At 45.0% G+C, this 20,458-nt stretch overlaps 1 protein-coding gene across 2 annotated transcripts in view; it reads left to right on the top strand.

Moving 5' to 3' along the window:
• Positions 1-20,458, top strand: part of LOC126175383 (ABC transporter G family member 23) — a 501,239-nt gene that overhangs the window by 365,930 nt on the left and 114,851 nt on the right. For both annotated transcript variants that reach the window (XM_049922158.1, XM_049922157.1), the window contains one exon: positions 2,777-2,857. In XM_049922158.1, the coding sequence (XP_049778115.1) occupies positions 2,777-2,857 (81 nt within the window). The remainder of the gene's footprint in view (positions 1-2,776; positions 2,858-20,458) is intronic.

Consider the following 20,458-nt stretch of genomic DNA (forward strand, 5'->3'; position numbering starts at 1 on the left):
AAATCATTCGCGCCATCAAAGAAGCTGCAACTCAAATGAGACAGGCAACAGACGCATTTTCAAAAAATACAATTTTATTTTCTGCTACAGCTAGCCTTCACGATGGAAAATATATCTTCTATCATTATGGATTGGAATGCCAGTGGCATTATTGATCAGATGAACCTTATTGGAGAATTCGTTGACGCGAGTAACATTACGTATGCCTTGTCAGAAGCGCCCATGAACACAGGTACACAATGGACGCTACATCGACAGCTCAGAGGAAGAGAACTACAAAAAAATTACGCAAGTTTCTGCACTGCTTTACATTTATCTCCTCTTATAGAGTCGCTTTGCACCGTGTATCCCAGGAGGCCACAGCTAACGCGATCTGTTCTCGCGTCAGAGGTCGAACGCCGCCCTCAGTAGCTTATAGTATCGCCGTAACTGTAGTCCACTCCAACAATTAGCATGTTACGCGCTGAGAGTCCCTGAACTTTCCACCGCATCCGCGTTGCGCAGTCAGTGTGATTTCGCGGTCAATCATCAGCTTTTTACGGGACGAAAAATTTTTGTTATCTGTATATGGCTTTGTTATACAAAATAGTTGCTGCAAATATTGTCGTAGATTACATAATCGCGTATATACGAGTCTGGCTCAGTAGCGTAACTGATTCAGCGTAGCTGATTCACTGTCATACTTCTCATTCAAAGGCTGTCATATCGATTCCTGGTTTGTAATACACGTTTACTTTTCTTCTCTGACAAGGCTAGTCTCAGGGGAAACAAATATTCAGGCGAAGTTTGTTTACTGTTCCTGTTAATACTAGTAGATGGACAGAATGTGTCTGAGATTCCTGGACGACATCAGCATACCAATATGAAAGCGTTGTTGTGTTCAGGTTCAGGTTGAGCGCTACCATTGTAGAGCCTAGCAGTGACTTACGTTACGAAGGCGGTTGCCATGTATACAAGACAAAAAGTACATCATCGTCGTCAACATAGAGGTGTAGTGTTGTTGAGACTGTTCCGTCTTCGAGGTGCTGACACCATTCATTTTTTAAGCCAGCACGCAATCATGAATGTTTGTTCATACAGCACAGGCATCCAAAGCCGAAGTTTATGTCATTGCTGATTTCTGTTTTTAGACGTTAATACTTATATTACAAAAGAATCATGGTGCATATTTGTGTTTCTACCCACAATTTAATCTTCTGCTTACACGTTTTTAATGAATAAGAAAGTTTTGTTTTACTTTTTATTTATTTTGTCATTGTACTTGACATATGATCGTGGAACACGTCATTACAAATCGGGTCGTCAGAAGCCAGATATCCGAAAATGTTGATGTTTAAAACACCGAATTTACAATATTTAATAATGGGTAAGGAATGAGGAAGTTGTTGAGCATGACCTGTAAGTGAGAACCATTCTGCCATTCTCTTGCAATGATTTGGAAAACACACGGAAAATTCTAACCAGGATGATTTGTAAAAAAATGCTTGCATCCTCTTTATGCGAACAGTTATTCTCACTTTTTCATTGTTTCGGTGAGTGGACACACGATCTACTAGACCTGAATCATTCTCAAACGAACAATATTGTTCTGTTTCACTATCGCTTTCAGATCTAGCAGAAAAATATTAGGAGGCCCCGAAGTATTCATACATATAGGAACACAACAGGAATGATCAATCGAAGTTAAAAAGTCTCGTGCAATGGACTCTGAAATGGATACCTTAAAAGCTATGAGCACTTCAACTTAAGTACTGTGAAACAAATCTCTTCTACTGCTAGCTGTTTGCTTTCCATATTTTGGGAGTAGGCAGCAGGGACGAAAATAAGAAAAAATATTTGGTAAATATGGTGTCTAAAATCCATACTTTGAAAGCTATGAGGACCTACTCGGTAGAACAGATGTGTTTCACAGTAGCGAAGATGAACAAGTAAAATAAAAACAACCCAAGTAAGTGTACGTATAAGCCTGCGAAAGGCAAAACCGTTTAGTGCTTGTAAAGCTGCCTTGATGGGAGACGAAATGGTTTTATCTTCTGATAGGTTTTTGGAGGCTGTGTAGCTCAGCAGAAATGAACTGTTTAGAAGAAGTAGTTTTCCAAGGTAATAACAATTCGTCTCGGGTTTTAAAACATGCCGTTGGTTCACAACAACGTTCAATTCCTCATATAACATAATGAAAATATATGTTTCTGCACGTTGAACGTTATTTTTGAATAATTCTTATGGGTGTGGACAAAATGAAAAGATGGCCCTTCTATCTCATAATGAAGGAATGTATTCTGTTATTCATTTTAAATAAATGCGTTTTTTCAATCACAAATTTATTGAGTGAGTAGATGCAGCGCGAAATGAGTGTAACAATACCCAGGTATCTACTTAGCGACGCAACCGAGATACCTGAACTGACGTCACACGTCGCCTGAATGGCACGTCTTTCAATGTTCCTGTACCTGTACAGAGCGATTCAGCTGCTACCAATTTGCTTCGTTAGGTAAGTAGAAATAATGAGAAAAGAATGAAGGCTCCTCATAACGGATGCGGACTTCATACACAGCAGCCGTTCCAACGGTAGTTTTATTCTCGCTAATCCGTTGTGACGCTAGGCAAGTTGCACTTGCCGTTAACGTTCAGTAACAGGCGTAATCTGCAACTGTTGCGGAAGGGACTTCGAGTGAAGTGGGAGCAGAAGTGGGGCGAACGGTAGTCGCTAACGGTGAGAAATGGCAGTGAGTGATGTTGCCCCTGACTTTGAGAGTTTTGTTTTGTCCTTTTCCAGATGTCGAGCAGCACGGAAGACATTACGGCGCGGCCCGCCGCCGAGCCAATGACAGGCGTGGACAACCCCGTAGCGCTGCAGGTCAGTTCTGTTGTAAAAACTGACGTTAATAGTAGTAATTAAGTAATAATGCAGTCAGCCCGGCTGAGATTTTTTATTTATTTGAGTCACTTCCGTATGCTGTGACTGAAGACTGATTTAAGGCAGCTATCCACGTTAGTCCATCCTGTGCCATCAGTGCATCTCTACATAAATACTGCAACCTACAACTATTAGAAGCCACGAACTGGAGCCAAGCTTTGGTCTCCCTCTAGCGTTTTTACCCTTCCTACTACTTCCATCCGTTAAGAAGTGGGTGATTCCTTGATGCCTCAGTCAAGTATTGCTTTAAATCTATCTTTTCCTGCGACTAGATTCAGAGCCCCTTCATAAGTTGTCTCATCTACCCTTCTAATCTTCAGCATTCTTCTGTATCACAACATTTCCAAAGCTTCTGTTTTCTTCTCACCACAACTATTTATCTTCCACGTTCCATCACTGTACATAGCTATGCTCTAGACCAGTGTGTTTCAACCTCTTTGAATACGCGACCACTTTCCAAGAAAAAATATTCTGGCGACCCCCAGAACGATAATAAAAGCATGTCAGTGATTTCGAAGACAACGTATTTAATTTTGTTTCTGTTTGATACTATACTGATCGAGAAATCAAGTGCAATGTGAAAAGAGGTCGCAGTGCTCTGTGGGCAGAGATTTAATTATATTCTCTGCCGCGGTAGATACGTGGAGGTGACAAGGGGGCAGCGGGGGCATAGTCGTGCGTTTTCGGTTACTACTATCAGTTGTCCGAGTACACCAGCAAGTACTGACGTGATTATTGTCTTCGCGCTTCACTCTGAGTCAAGATAAAGGCTTTAGGTTGAAAAACACAGCCTCGACCAATAATGGCCACCGGCTTTATAGACTCTTAGTTCACCTTTGAAATGCAATACATCTGTGATACCAAAGAGTAATATTCTATGAGTTGGACCGCCGAATGTCAGAAGCCGAATGTCGTAGAAAAAATCTTAAAATGGTAAAGCGAGGGCTCAGTGTATACAAACCCTGGGCCGCATGTAGCCCAAAGTTAGTATCACGCAGCCCAAGAAGTGAGCATCTATCATACGATCGGGGGGAGGGGGAGGGGGGTTGGTAAGGATTTAAGGATTACTGGTCACATGATCATAATTAGTTGAATTTGATGGTAGGTCAAGAGACTGAGTTACTGATAACAATTCAGTGATAGTGTTGTTCGTATAAGATTCGGCAGCAAACCAACGCCAACAACAATAGTTTAGGTATACATGACGATGTCACAAGCAGAAGTTGAATATGTAGAGAAAATATGTGAGGATATTTAACGGTAATTCAGTGTGCAAAGGGAAATGATAATCTAATGATTTTGGCGATTTTAACGTAGTAGTAGAGGAAGGAATAGAAGACACAGTAATGGGAAGATATGGGGTTGATAATAGGAATGATAGAGGAGAAAGATGATCTTCAACTAGTAATAGTGAATAAACTCTTCAAACCTCATAACAGGAGGAGGTATACTTGAATAGATCTGGAGACACAAGAAGGTTCCAACTGGATTATATCACAGTGAGACACAGATTCTGAAATCAGGTATTTTCGGGGCGTGCTGAAAAGTAATGCCTCCGATTTTTTATTCCGTTTTCAATATCGATAGAGGTATTAAACATCTTGCGTATTACTCCATCAACTTTCCCACATCTCTGAAACAAGTTGCAATCCTCTGTCACTACGGGGCTCTGAATTGTAGCTTCTAATGTGGCGATGTATAACGTAACTGCGCCGGTGTATGATAAGAGACACTCGGAAAATTGAGAGCACAAATTCAAAGAGTTTGTCCAGACACGGACCACCCTCTCCATCAGCTTGACAATGCCACACCACACATGATATCTGGAACAGTCCGACGCTTTGGATCCACTGTCATCCATCATCCACAGTACAGTCCGAACTTGAGCCCATCTGATTTTTGTCTGTTTTAAAAATTTAAGAACGCCCTCAAGGACTTCACTTTGATAGTGATTAAGCAGTACAAGCAGAGGTGAGGTTGTGGCTGAGTCAACAAACATTCCACACTGATGGTATCGACAAACTGGCATCTCGTTGGGAGAAATACGAGGCGTGTTTTTTAAGTAAGTACCGTTTTGAAATTAAAAAAAGACGTGCTAAGATATCTCAATAATTTTATTTTTACATGAAAGCCTGTACCTTAATCTACTTTTCTACGTAATTTCCGTCAATATTGAGGCACTTGTCATAACGTTGTATCAGTGTTTGAATACCCTCCTCATAGAAGTCTGCCGCCTGACTTTTTAACCACTGCATCACCACTGTTTTTACTTCGTCATCGTCTTGAAGACGCTGACCGCCCAGGTGTTTCTTCAAGTGCAGGAACTGGTGATAGTCACTGGACGCAAGATCGGGGCTGTACGGAGGATCTAGAATTTCCTAGCGAAAAGATGTGATCAGATCTTTGGTCTGATTCGCCACTTGCGTACGACGGGCATTGTCTTGCAGCAAAACTATGCCCTTGCTCAACTTCCATGGACTGTTGCTTTGATTCTGGTGTGACGTAGGCCACCCATGTTTCATCGCCTGTAAGAATTTGGCTTAAAAAATCATCACTGTTGTTGTGGTACCGCTCAAGTAAAGTCAATGCACTGTCTAAACGTTTGGTTTTGTGCACATCCGTAGCATTAGTTTTTTTTAAGTGTTATAGAACAATTAGGTTACAATAGTAGTGCCATATATGTTTTATGTTTGAAATATTCTTAATAATAAATATTTTTACTTTAGTGCAAAGGTCAAATTTTCATTCATAATCAGAGATATATAATTATACTTACGTATTACGATAAGCATCCTGCATGTGTTTTGTACTCGAAAGCTTTATGTATTTCATAAACAATGTTTAGTTTGGAGCATAGACCATATCTTCGAGATATCAAACTTTCCTCTCTGTGTGGAACCTTGTCCATCATCATCTTTGTCCATTTTGTGTGTTTTCAATTTGTATTTGGAGCATTTCAAAGCTATCCTTGCATATTAAAAAAGAAATGTAGTTTGAGTGATACAACACATTAAACATTTTGCAAAATGTACAATTTCCAAGATCAAGAAGTAGTAAAATGCGTATATTAGACGAAAAATAACTTCGATAATATTTTTTTAGTACAGGCCATGATGCATTATCTTTCTCCCCACAAAAGTGTACTTGGTGAGTTGATTTAGTACTGGAAACTTCTAAAAACATCAGGTGCTGAAAACCATTCATGACAGTATTTTGTAGCTACGACTTACTGAGCTGGTGGTTCTGTAATATTCACATCTGTGAACAACTGTCTTATTTCCAATTAGAATCAATACATTCTTCTTTAAGTGCGAAGGTATTCCACATGCGTCATAAATCTCGCATACCAGGTAGAACAGGTTTGTTGAGGCTGGCTGTACCAGTGATCCCAGTAGTTTTGCAGGAATATCTACTTCAAGTGCCTTGTTTCTACTTATGTCATTCAGTTCTTTGTCAAATTCTTCTCTCCCCTCTCACCGTTATCTATTTCCTCTACTTTTCCCGCAATATCGTGTCGAAGTTCGTTTCTGTTGTGGAGCCCTTCTATAAAGTCCTCCCACCTTTCAGACGTGCCTTCTTTGCTTAGTACTGGCCTGCCATCTCAGTTTTTAATATTCTCATCTTTCTAAACATTTCTTTGACTTTCTTGTAGACACTATCTACCTTTCCTATAATTACGATTGCTACTACAGCGTTTCATTTCATCTACGTCTACATCCATACTCCGCAAGCCACCTGATGCTGTGTGGCGGAGGGTACTTTGAGTACCTCTATCGGTTCTCCCTTCTATAGCTTCTCCCACTTTGCCTTTTAGCCTGCACACTTCGTTTTTTAGGCGTCATTTCTCCATTTTTACCTGCTTCATTTGTTTTTATAACTTCTTTTGTACTTGATAATCTGCAAATTGACTCTTCCAGTTGCAATTGTACAGTGGCTGATGACTGACGAAAATGTTAGCATGTCATTTGAGAATAATTATTTGATAATTATTGGTACAGTATAGATTTCAAACGCTCACTGTAGCAAACAAGGTGTTACGGAAACAGATTTTTGTAGCTTTTGCCCTCTAATCGTCAACTTTAAAAGAAACTCGTACCGGTATGCCCCCTGGAGCTTCTGATGAAACGAATCGTTATTTGCTACAAGTTTCGATCGGAATTGTCATCAATAGGCAGCATAAAATTTAAGTATCAGGTTATGCGGTATCATTCCTACCGCTGCATCTTTGAAAATAACGTTATGCAAGATCACCCGATGCCTGTTTCACGACTTTACTTATTAATACTTCTGTAGTACTTCATGGTCCGTTTAATTTTTAATGTTCTTCGAAAACACAACTTTCTGATTGCTCATTGACGAATAGCTTTGACTCAGATTGTTGTTCTCAAGTTAAATAAACATTTGAAAATCTTTCTGGTGTGACTTGACCAAAGTGCATCACTATCATCATCAACATCATGGATTAGATTTGTTGAGACTTATCCATCTTCAAGGATCCAGTTTATCTGTGGTCATCTGGTATTATGTTTCCCTACGCCTTTATAGTGTTACATAATTTTTGGGTAATGCGTCTCTCATTCCTTCAATACGCCTTAGGCAATTTATCTGATGTGTTTCACTTTGCCCCAGTAGATCTTTAAAACTAATATAAGCCTTGGATTCAATTTCGGATGCGAACAGCTCTTTTACATCCAGAATACCATCAGAAAAACCTCGTTTCTGTTGCCAGGTTTCTTAGATACTGATTTTTTTTTCAGTGTTGAGTACTCCAAAAATTGTAGAGGCTGCTATGGTTTTATAGAACTGTATCACCGACTCAACACTAGCTTTGCCACCTAAGTTTGTTCACTGCCTTGCAGCAGTCACTCGTGGCCCCAAGCCAGGCTGAAGGACGAGGGTTCGGCATTGCGCTAACAACCCAGTCCTCATTACTCTACTTTCAAATGTTAGTAGTTTTTCTATTTCTCGTTTAGTCATGATCCAGGTTTCTGAACCTATCTAACTGCTGGGCACATCACATTCCATTTTGCTTCCCTTCTTGTATATCGAGCATATTTTGACCAATTTCCATATCCATATCAACTGGATCAGTTTATACTTTATGTCTCTAAGTGCAAGCCCTCACCTCTCTCTTTGACTAATTCTCCTGTTATTCTTTCCTCCCCAGGAACATTTTGTTTCTGTGTCTTTTGACTGTAATCTTCACATCTTCGTCAGTCACTTCCCAGTTTTCTTCATCTTTCCTTTCCTCCGTGGTATCTGCAGGTAGCATCTCATCTGGGTCTGGGCGATTCAAGAGTTCTGAGAACTATTCTCTCTATCTTTCTACAGTTCTTTCTTTGTCATTTATCAAATTGCTAATGGTGTAGCACTACTAAATGAATCAAACAATGTGTCGAAAGAAATGTAGCAGGAAATGGACAACTACGCACAAAAGGTTGGGATAAGAATGAATCAAGACAAAGCGTAGTCCATGCATCTAGGAAGAAGACAAGAGCAGCAGCAATTTATTGTGATAGATGGCATGGGGATCAAAAGAGTCCATCAGTTAGGGTACTTGCGATCTTCATTTACCAGCAACAACAGCACAGGAATGGATATCAAGGAAAGAATAGCAATGGTAATGAAATTCATGTATTCCCTCAGTGAAACGATCAGCTCAGAATCAGTATCAGCGAGAACAGAGAACATACACCAAAGAGCCAAAACATTATGACCACCTATTTAATAGATTATTATTCCACTTCTCAAACACAGTGCAACAGAGATACTGCTTGGCATGGATTCAATGCATAGGTCAAGCAATTACCACAGATTACGGGATGATGGTTTATGGGCATGCAGCTGGCGCCCGATGTATTGCAATGGGTACAGATCAGGCACATTTTCTGGCCAAGATAGAGTTCACTATAATGCCCCTCAAACCACTGCAACACGATTCTGAACTTGAAGCATGGACAGTTATCATGAGGGAAGATATCATCGCCGTAGGGGGAAACTTCAAGACTGACGCGATGCAGGTGTTCCGCAATAATGTTGAAATGTCCCCTTAGAAAAATTAAGAATGACTGTGCTGGTAATACTACGTTATTTGATTTTCAAACAGCTGAGCAAAACTCGACGTACTCAAACAGTTTTCTCTTTACTTATTCTGATCATCACTAAACTGGCACACAATATTTTAGCGCAACGCAATCTGACTTTCAATAATCCCTACAAAAGAGTGGTCCTGACTAACAATAACCTATACCTCTCATGAATCACTTACCTCACAAAAATCTTCGTTACTTGAACTACTGCAAAACAACGAGTGCCAAAACTGCCAGCTAAATAAAAGATTCTAACTACTAAAGGCACTAACTACTGATAGGCATAGTTAGTAAATGAAAGATTTTGATAGAGAAAAAACAATGTATTTGCCTTAATAATGTTCAAAAGTCATCGTATATCAATTCATGACATCCAACTTTACGAATTTCTTTTTTCTGGCGGACACACGTCCAGATCGTCCGTTTGTAGTAACCTCTCAAAACTCTGGCTTCTCTCTCTCCATATCCACCCTGCTGGCGGCTCAGCTCCAACTGCCCAACGCTACGCGCTGTTCACTTCCAACTGTCCAACACTACACTAGCGTATATTCCAACAATGTGTCCAACCAGTCACAACTGCACACAGCACAGTCATCGATTTTCATACAGAGTACTATGTGGCGTTACTAACATAAAAACCTAAACAGCCCACTTAAAACCTAAACAGCCTACTTACAATGTTCATGTAATTCACTGCTGTAATTATGCCTTCGATTACCCTCATAGATCCCAAGGAAGCCCAAATCAATGTACCCCACAGCATAATTTTGCCCTCACCAGCCTTCATCTGCGGTGGTTTGCATGTTTCGTGCAGCCACTCGCCTGGATGACGGCGTGTAAGGACCCACCCATCGACCTGGTGTAACAAGAAATGCGATTCATTCGTCAGACGACACGTTTTTTCTGATCCACTCAGTGATGATGTGACCACCGCAGTCGTAACTGACGATGTTGTTGGGTCAACACAGGAACACATAAGTGTCGTATGTAGAGTTCCATGTTCAACAATGGCCTTTGAACACTGTGCTCTGAAACACTTGTACCTGCACCAGCATTGCACTCTGTGCTAGATTTGCCACAGATTGCCTAATCTGGATTACACAGCGGGAAATCCTCCGACCTCTACATTTGTGATGAGACGTGGCTGTCCAATACCATATGGACTATCCATTATTTCACCACCCTTCAACCACTTTCCGTAGGTGCTCACGACAGTAGTACGCCAACAGACGCCATTTCAGAGATTCTCATTTCCAACTGCAGCGCCCCAAGAATGTATAGGGTTATTACAAATGATTGAAGCGATTTCACAGCTCTACAATAACTTTATTGTATGAGATATTTTCACAATGCTTTGCACACACATACAAAAACTCAAAAAGTTTTTTTAGGCATTCACAAATGTTCGATATGTGCCCCTTTAGTGATTCGGCAGACATCAAGCCGATAATCAAGTTCCTCCCACACTCGGCGCAGCATGTCCCCATCAATGGGTTCGAAAGCATCGTTGATGCGAGCTCGCAGTTCTGGCACGTTTCTTGGTAGAGGAGGTTTAAACACTGAATCTTTCTCACAACCCCACAGAAAGAAATCGCATGGGGTTAAGTCGGGAGAGCGTGGAGGCCATGACATGAATTGCTGATCATGATCTCCACCACGACCGATCCATCGGTTTTCCAATCTCCTGTTTAAGAAATGCCGAACATTATGATGGAAGTGCGGTGGAGCACCATCCTGTTCAAAGATGAAGTCGGCGCTGTCGGTCTCCAGTTGTGGCATGAGCCAATTTTCCAGCATGTCCAGATACACGTGTCCTGTAACGTTTTTTTCGCAGATGAAAAAGGGGTCAACCGTTTCTTCGCTCACTGCAGGCCGACCCGTTGACTTCCCCTTACAGAGGCATCCAGAAGCTTTAAACTGCGCATACCATCGCCGAATGGAGTTAGCAGTTGGTGGATCTTTGTTGAACTTCGTCCTGAAGTGTCGTTGCACTGTTATGACTGACTGATGTGAGTGCATTTCAAGCACGACATACGCTTTCTCGGCTCCTGTCACCATTTTGTCTCACTGCGCTCTCGAACGCTCTGGCGGCAGAAACCTGAAGTGCGGCTTCAGCCGAACAAAACTTTATGAGTTTTTCTACGTATCTGTAGTGTGTCGTGACCATATGTCAAGGAATGGAGCTACAGTGAATTTATGAAATCGCTTCAATCATTTGTAATAGCCCTGTAGTATTTGTTAAAACCACTTGTATCAGTAGATTTCCGCATTTGCAACCCGTATTCGTTATAATGATTGCCCATTCGTGTCTCATCCACTTACATTCTTCCCTTACTGCGTGTAACACACTGATGTGCCCAGCAGCAGGTATGTATCGGAAATCTGGAGCATAACTAAACGAGAAAAAAACCCGTGCTATTTCTGGTAATTGGGCCGTTTCAAACGTATCGTGTATGCAGAGCCTATTCCAGATGTGGAGACACAGGAGCAGCGTATTCATGCTGGCCTTGACACTGTTCGGATGCAGCCTGGCCGATTTAAACGTATGAGACCGAACATGCTACGGCGCGTACACACATGCGTTGAGACACATTGAAACCCTTTTCAATACATACTGTAAGTGTGGCTGCATCGTACAGCGTGTATTAGACTGCATTCTCTGTAACAATGTATGATTGAATACACTGTCTCTAGAATGGAAACCATGCATTTCTGGACGTAAGTTCATTAGACCGTTTTTGTTCAGTATCGTCTCGTCGATCAATCCGTAGAGATTGTACACGGTGGAAAAAATCATCCTGTATAATCAGTTTGAAACGTTCCGGTGTCTCCAGATCTCTTCCACACATACACCCTTCTTTCAAGATTCTTAAACCAAGATTTAGCGATGATTAGATTATGCTCTGTGCAAAATTCTGCCACGTGGCTTCCTCATTCATTCTTGCCCCCCCCCCCCCTCCCCCCGCCCACATTTTCTTCCTTCGCCTATTTTCGAATACGAGTCCCCGATCACAATTAAATGTTCCTCCACCTTAACTATCTGGATAATTCCCTTTGCATGATTATACATCCTTTATATCTCATCATCTGCGGAGTTAGTTGGCGTATAAAAATGTACTATTATGGTAGGTGTTGGCTTCGTGTCCATCATGGCTACGAGAATGCGTTTACCACGCTGTTCATTGTAACTTACAAGCATTCCTATTTTATTCTTCCTACTTCCACCTTACCCCTATTTGATTCTTTAATTATAACACTGTTCACCTGACCAAAAGTCCTGTTCTTCCTGCCACCGAACTTCACCAATTCCTACTATACATAACTTCAACTTATCCATTTCCCTTTTAAAAATTTTCTACGCTACCTACCCGATTTAAGGATGCAACACTTCACACTCCGACCCGTAGAGTCCCAGTTTGGTTTTTCCTGATGACTACAACCTCTTGAGTAGTCCTCGCCCACAGATCCGAATGGAACGTCATTATTACTTAACCATGCAGTAGAGCTGCATGTTCTCGGGAAAAATTAACGCCTGTAGTTTCCCCTTGGTTTCAGCCGTTCGCAGTATCAGAATAGAATGACCATTTTGGTTGATGTTACAAGGCCGGACCAGTCAATTGTCCCGACTTTTGTCACTGCAACTACTGAAAGGTTTACTGCACCTCTTCATGAACCACACGGTTGACTGACTTCTCAACAGATATCCATCCGTTGTGGCTGCACCTACGGTACGCCTGTTTGTATCGTTGAGGCACGCAAACTACCCCACCTCGGTAGGGTCCTTGGTTTATGAGGGGATTTTGTTTATTTTTATTTCATACACCACAGAAAATCCAAATAAATGCGAGACGTTCAAGGTTAGGATACGGACACCTTGTGAGTCCTGTTCCCACGTAGAATCACACAGATTTGTTCTGCAACGGTTCACGTCGAATTGTTCCCGAGTGTGGGCGCCTCTGCAGACACAAGTTACAGCACTCGTTCTTTCCGTGGTGGAAGCGGCCTTGGGCTGAAAAGCATTTTCTCCGCGTGGGAAGCTTGCCGCCCGTGTTGTGCGTGCTGTCCGCCGCAAACAGGCTGGTGTCGGCTAGAGGTGGTGTTTACGAGTTGGGCAGTTGCGTGGGAGTCTCGTCCACCATACTGGTGTATTCTTGGAGAGAATCATTGCTTCACGCCCGAGGCTGGCACACATTGCTGCAGCTACAGTAGCTTAATATTACAAACATTCCGTCTAATGAAACTTCCTGGCAGATTAAAACTGTGTGCCCGACCGAGACTCGAACTCGGGACCTTTGCCTTTCGCGGGCAAGCGCTCTACCATCTGAGCTACCGAAGCACGACTCACGCCCGGTACTCACAGCTTTACTTCTGCCAGTACCTCGTCTCCTACCTTCCAAACTTTACAGAAGCTCTCCTGCGAACCTTGCAGAACTAGCACTCCTGAAAGAAAGGATATTGCGGAGACATGGCTTAGCCACAGCCTGGGGGATGTTTCCAGAATGAGATTTTCACTCTGCAGCGGAGTGTGCGCTGATATGAAACTTCCTGGCAGATTAAAACTGTGTGCCCGACCGAGACTCGAACTCGGGACCTTTGCCTTTCGCGGGCAAGCGCTCTACCATCTGAGCTACCGAAGCACGACTCACGCCCGGTACTCACAGGAAGTTTCATATCAGCGCACACTCCGCTGCAGAGTGAAAATCTCATTCTGGAAACATCCCCCAGGCTGTGGCTAAGCCATGTCTCCGCAATATCCTTTCTTTCAGGAGTGCTAGTTCTGCAAGGTTCGCAGGAGAGCTTCTGTAAAGTTTGGAAGGTAGGAGACGAGGTACTGGCAGAAGTAAAGCTGTGAGTACCGGGCGTGAGTCGTGCTTCGGTAGCTCAGATGGTAGAGCGCTTGCCCGCGAAAGGCAAAGGTCCCGAGTTCGAGTCTCGGTCGGGCACACAGTTTTAATCTGCCAGGAAGTTTCATATCAGCGCACACTCCGCTGCAGAGTGAAAATCTCATTCTGGAAACATCCCCCAGGCTGTGGCTAAGCCATGTCTCCGCAATATCCTTTCTTTCAGGAGTGCTAGTTCTGCAAGGTTCGCAGGAGAGCTTCTGTAAAGTTTGGAAGGTAGGAGACGAGGTACTGGCAGAAGTAAAGCTGTGAGTACCGGGCGTGAGTCGTGCTTCGGTAGCTCAGATGGTAGAGCGCTTGCCCGCGAAAGGCAAAGGTCCCGAGTTCGAGTCTCGGTCGGGCACACAGTTTTAATCTGCCAGGAAGTTTCATATCAGCGCACACTCCGCTGCAGAGTGAAAATCTCATTCTGGAAACATCCCCCAGGCTGTGGCTAAGCCATGTCTCCGCAATATCCTTTCTTTCAGGAGTGCTAGTTCTGCAAGGTTCGCAGGAGAGCTTCTGTAAAGTTTGGAAGGTAGGAGACGAGGTACTGGCAGAAGTAAAGCTGTGAGTACCGGGCGTGAGTCGTGCTTCGGTAGCTCAGATGGTAGAGCGCTTGCCCGCGAAAGGCAAAGGTCCCGAGTTCGAGTCTCGGTCGGGCACACAGTTTTAATCTGCCAGGAAGTTTCATATCAGCGCACACTCCGCTGCAGAGTGAAAATCTCATTCTGGAAACATCCCCCAGGCTGTGGCTAAGCCATGTCTCCGCAATATCCTTTCTTTCAGGAGTGCTAGTTCTGCAAGGTTCGCAGGAGAGCTTCTGTAAAGTTTGGAAGGTAGGAGACGAGGTACTGGCAGAAGTAAAGCTGTGAGTACCGGGCGTGAGTCGTGCTTCGGTAGCTCAGATGGAGCAGTCTGCGTTCGGCAGGGCAGCAGTGCGCACCGCGCTCGGCCGTCCACGCCGCTGCGCGCGCGGAGTGTTTTGTTTACTTCCTCGTCACAGCGCTTCTCAGTCGAACAAGCTGTAATGGCCAACTCTTACAGAAAGAACACTCTTAAGTTCACCTTCTCAAACGAATACGCACGACCCAAAGCACTGGCCGTCGAACGCTTCCTACGCGAAGACGTGAAGATCCCGCGTGACGAACTCATCGGCATACACCTATCGATCATTAGCAGCATCGTTTATGTTAAGATGACTTCCGACGCTGCCTGCAATGAGATCATTCAAAGGACGCGACATGGACTAAAATTTCGGCACTCCGACGGAAACGTCGGGCCTGTGGAAGTCGACCATGCAGGACTTGGCCTTCGGACGATCCGTGTATTCGAACTGCCTTTCGAGGTGAATGAAGATGAAGTCATCGCGGCGCTAAGCCCGTTCGGAAAAGTCCAGAGCCACGTAGCCGAGACATGGGCACAGTTTACGACGTATCCGGTACTTAATGGTGTGAGACAAGTCCGAATCGATCTCAAACGGCACGTTCCATCGTACATTTCTATCGGCGGCTGCCGTGCGGTGGTCATCTACGACGGACAACCTCGAACATGTTCCGGTTGTGGCAAAGAAGGACACGTCCGTAATGAATGCCTGCAACGCCGCATCACACAACTACGGCCCGACGATACGACCACCGACAGAACCACGACCACCCTTCCAGTCACCTATGCGGCGACACTGCACGTCCAGCCCTCACAAGGCGCCGTTCATGAGCTTCTCTCTGGTCCGATACACCCGGAGGCGTCCCAGCACCTTGACACCGGCGATGCCGCCCGTGAACATGTCCAACAGCCGGACACACCAACGATAGAAGATCACAAGGATACCAATGAGAGTGTTCTGGAGAATGAAGACCGCATCACAGCACCCGCGGCTTTTGTACCGGAACGACGTGAATCTCTTCCTTCCTCAGACACCGAAACTCATTGCCGAAAGCAGAAGTCGCCCAAACGACGAAAAAAACGCCGCAAGACATCAGACTCGACTATTGCGCCCCCTCCGCAGGACGAAGAGATGCCACATCACTCCGACGGAGAACACGATAACACTTTCTCCTCTGCCACGGAGACGCGTCATCCACAAGACGGTGAACCGGCCAACAGAGATCGTGCGCAAGCCCCGCGCCCAGAAGCCATGGAACATAGCACGCCTGTTGTCACCGACGCCATTGAGCCGACTCGGCCAGCGCTGCCACCTCTCGCCGATGTCAAACCTGTCGGACACCTTTCATGGGCGGATGACACGGATTTCCCACCTCCATCTGATGCGGAAATGAGATCTGTTTCTCCGTTAGACCAACACTAAAATGGGGGAAGTTTCTACGGCGACTCCTGCGACTTCTATGGACTTCCAGCATCCACCACAACAATCTTCACCAGCTACGAACCTATCGGCAGCACGGATCTCCCATCAGGCGTACCGAATAGCTACTATCAATACTAATAAAATCGGCTCCCACGCTAAACTTCAACTGCTCCGTGACACGCTACGAGCAGCGGACATCGACATCGCCCTGTTACAAGAACTGAGAACAGCGACTTGGACTGGGTGTTATGGATATGAGACGTACGCCGCCCCTGCAGCTATGGAACACTCAGGCGCAGCCATCCTCCTCCGAGAAGGAATTGCAGTTTCCGATGTCGCATACCTCCCAACAGCGCGAGGGGTGGCCATAACAGTTGAAGGACTCAAAATCATAAATCTCTACGCCCCATCGGGCACTGATAAACGGAGGGATCGCTCCCATTTCTACGCAGAAGATATAACGCCTTTATTCCTCGGTCGATACGATCATCTCATCGTAGGTGGAGATTTCAACTGTGTTCTCGAGCGCACAGACCAATACCCTCATTTCACCACATGTCCCGAACTTCGCTTCCTCGTCCGCCGCCTTCGTCTCCTCGACACTTGGCGAGTGATACACGGCGACCGCCCGGGGTATACACACATCACGAGCCACTCCGCCAGCCGACTTGATAGAATATACATCTCTAACGCTCTAAAATCAGATCTCCTCGACGCGGAACGTTGGCCGTCTGCCTTTTCGGATCATGACATCTATATCTGTACCATGAACCTACGTCGACAATCTGTATGGCGCAGTGCAGGACCTTGGAAACTCAATGTCGCGCTACTGCGGGACCCTGAATGTCGACAACAGGTCACCGACACGTGGCACACCTGTGTTCGACGCATTATGCGTTACGAGACCACACTGCAGTGGTGGTTGCTGTGCGCCAAACCGGCCATCCGACGCACATTGACACACTATGGCAGAGCCAAAGCCAGGTGGAATCACCATACAACTGATTTCTACTATAGCGCTCTACGTGAACTCATGGATCATCCTCCATCCCCGGATCGCCTCCAAGAAGCTCAACGCATCAAGGCAAAGATTTTATCCTTGACCAGATGCCGTCTAGAGGGAGCCATTGTACGAGCCCGCAGCCAAGACAGGATTAACGGTGAAGAACCTTCTATGCATCATATTGTTCAAAATGTTCGTCGACGCCGACAGGCTTTAATGACAACTTTAGACTTACCTGATGGACGACGGCTGACTTCGCAAGCTACCATTGCGGATGCATTCACAACGCACTATAGACTTTTCTATCAAGAAGTACCTGCCGGTGCAGAGGCAATTGCTGAGGTTGCCCAGGAGACACTTGGTACTCTAAACGCAGCAGCTGCAACCCTCCTGACTGCTGAAGTGACCACCGACGACGTCCAAGGCGCTGTGGCCAAGGGGTCTCTGAATCGATCTCCCGGCCCGGATGGTTTACCTCTCGAATTTTACAGAACCTTCCAAGATTTGATGATGCCACGATGGAGGGACATGTACTGGGAACTTTTGTCCGGCGCGGCGAACCCGCCACCAATGTTCATGGAAGGCTTACTTGTACCAGTCCCGAAACCCGCAGGAGGAACACGACTCGACAGTTATCGGCCGATCACGTTACTCAATTCGGACTTCAAGATTTTCACACGCCTTCTAGCAGTGCGACTCAAACGTGTCTTACGGGACATTGTTTCCCACGAACAAACATCCTTAGGCGGCGATCGTAATATACAGACAGCCCTCAGTGAATATCGAGATGTGATCGCTGTGGCAACACACTCGCGACTGCCAGGCGCTTTAATCTCCATCGACTTCAAACAAGCGTTTGACCGCGTCAATCATGCATTCCTCAACGCAGTGATGGACCGAATGGCAATTCCCCCGACGTTCACGCAGGTGATTATGCGGCTCCTTCGTGGAGCAACGTCCAGACTTCTCGTCAACGGCAGACTTACGGAACCTATACGGATTGAACGCTCAGTACGGCAGGGTTGTCCATTGTCGACGGTGCTTTTTGCCATTGCGATGGAACCACTCATTTGCGGATTACGGCGACGTTTGACAGGTATTCCACTCCGGGATCATATGTTCCGCTGCCGAGCTTATGCGGACGACTTGGCCCTCGTCGTACGTTCAGCGGCTGACGTACAAGCTGCGATGCAGTGGATTACCCGTTACAGTGCAGGGGCAGGGAGCGTTATGAACGTGGCAAAATCATGCGCCATGAAGATCGGCCGCGGCCTTCCCGCAGACAGCGTAGTTCCATTTCAACTGGTGGATACCCTTTGTTGTCTCGGATTGGTGTACACCCGAGACATTCGCCGCACCTCGGCGATTAATTTTCGGGCGCTGCTGCAACGCATCCGGGCCAACATACAAAATCACATACTACGCCCGTTGAATATGTGCCAGAGAGTGACCTTCGTCAATACCCATCTGGCGGCTCGGATACCCCATATAGCGCAGATTCTGCCCATCACTGCGACAATGGCGGCCAGGTTACAGGCGGCATTCGGCTATTTCATTTGTTCTGGACACATCTTCAAAGTCCAGTATGAAGCTCTCACCTTACCGAAGCGGGATGGTGGCCTCGATCTGGTTAATGTGAGAGCCAGGACTACGGCACTTTACACCAATACTATGCTCCGGTTATGGAAAAGCCAAAATGCTAGTTTTACTGGAATGTTGACCACCGAGCTCGCACCTGTTTCGAGACGCCCACCGACGTCTTTGGCACACATCCCACCTCCGATGTCACACATCGGCCGTTTCTTTTTGGAGTACAGCTACATATGCACCGAGCTCCCCAGGACCAGGAAGACGACCACCCGCGACATCTACCGCCTTCTCCGAAAGTCTCCACCCCGCAACCCCGTCGAAACACGTCACCCCCAGGTTTCATGGCCTACAGTTTGGAAAACGATCCACCAACCGTATCACACCACTGACACCACCTCTATGTGGTACCTTCTCGTCAACGGCAAGTATACTACAAGACAGAAACTGCATCGCATCGCACTGGTGGACTCACCCCTGTGCCTCAAGTGCAATGTCGAAGATACAGATTTACATCGTTTTGAGTGTGGGCCAGCAGCAGCTGTCTGGACCCTCGTACAGAAGATTGTGGCTTTCTACCTCCGAGTACCACCACATCACGTTTCTCCCACAATGATGATATATCCTGACACGACCTACTTTCCATCGGCTAAGTGGCACGCCATCACATGGATCAGTGGCATGGCTGTCAACTACCTCTTCCGGGACGACATTGTCGATCCGGCGGAATTTTGGACACGCCTCCAAGTACATCACCACACCCTTCGCCGGCATCGACACTATCGGGCCACTTTCGCGAACTATTTACAGAGCATTTTCACCAACCCGCCTCAAAGCTGGAATCTGAACGAACCGTGCCAGCCAAGACTGGACGATCCCACGTTCCCCTTCAATGGTCAATGATAGAATGCATTTTGTTCTAATGGCGCGCCAAAGTGGAGCATGGCGCGGAAAGTATTCCTATTTTATTTCACTTTTCTTTTCTCCTCCTCTTCTAAGTTTTTTTTTCTCCTTACACATGTTTATCCTTTTCACACATAGCTCTCTATCTGCAGCCTATTTGTTTTCTTTCTCTTGTGCTCCCAAAAAAAAAAAAAAAAAAAAAAAAATTGCTGCTGATGGTGAGACTGTATACTCATTTATGTTAACAAAAAACATAAAAATACAAAAGAAGGCCGTTGCGGAAATATAGCTACCTTTTATGTTTTACGTTTTCAAAGAATATTGTGTTATTTTATGAAGAACGTCGTCTTTTATTTAAGAGGTTTTTATTTGTTTTCTAAAAAAAAAGCTTGCAAAAAAAACAAAAAAAAAAAACAAAAAAACAAGAAAAAAAATAAAAACTAAAAAAAAAAGAAATAAAAAAAAAAAGTTGGTAGAGCACTTGCCCGCGAAAGGCAAAGGTCCCGAGTTCGAGTCTCGTTCCGTCACAAAAAAAAAAAAAAAAAAAAAAAAAAAAAAAAAAAAAAAAAAAAAAAAAAAAAAAAAAAAAAGATGGTAGAGCGCTTGCCCGCGAAAGGCAAAGGTCCCGAGTTCGAGTCTCGGTCGGGCACACAGTTTTAATCTGCCAGGAAGTTTCATATCAGCGCACACTCCGCTGCAGAGTGAAAATCTCATTCTGGAAACATCCCCCAGGCTGTGGCTAAGCCATGTCTCCGCAATATCCTTTCTTTC

Source organism: Schistocerca cancellata, chromosome 3, assembly GCF_023864275.1.
Source record: "Schistocerca cancellata isolate TAMUIC-IGC-003103 chromosome 3, iqSchCanc2.1, whole genome shotgun sequence".
Classification (NCBI taxonomy): domain Eukaryota; kingdom Metazoa; phylum Arthropoda; class Insecta; order Orthoptera; family Acrididae; genus Schistocerca; species Schistocerca cancellata.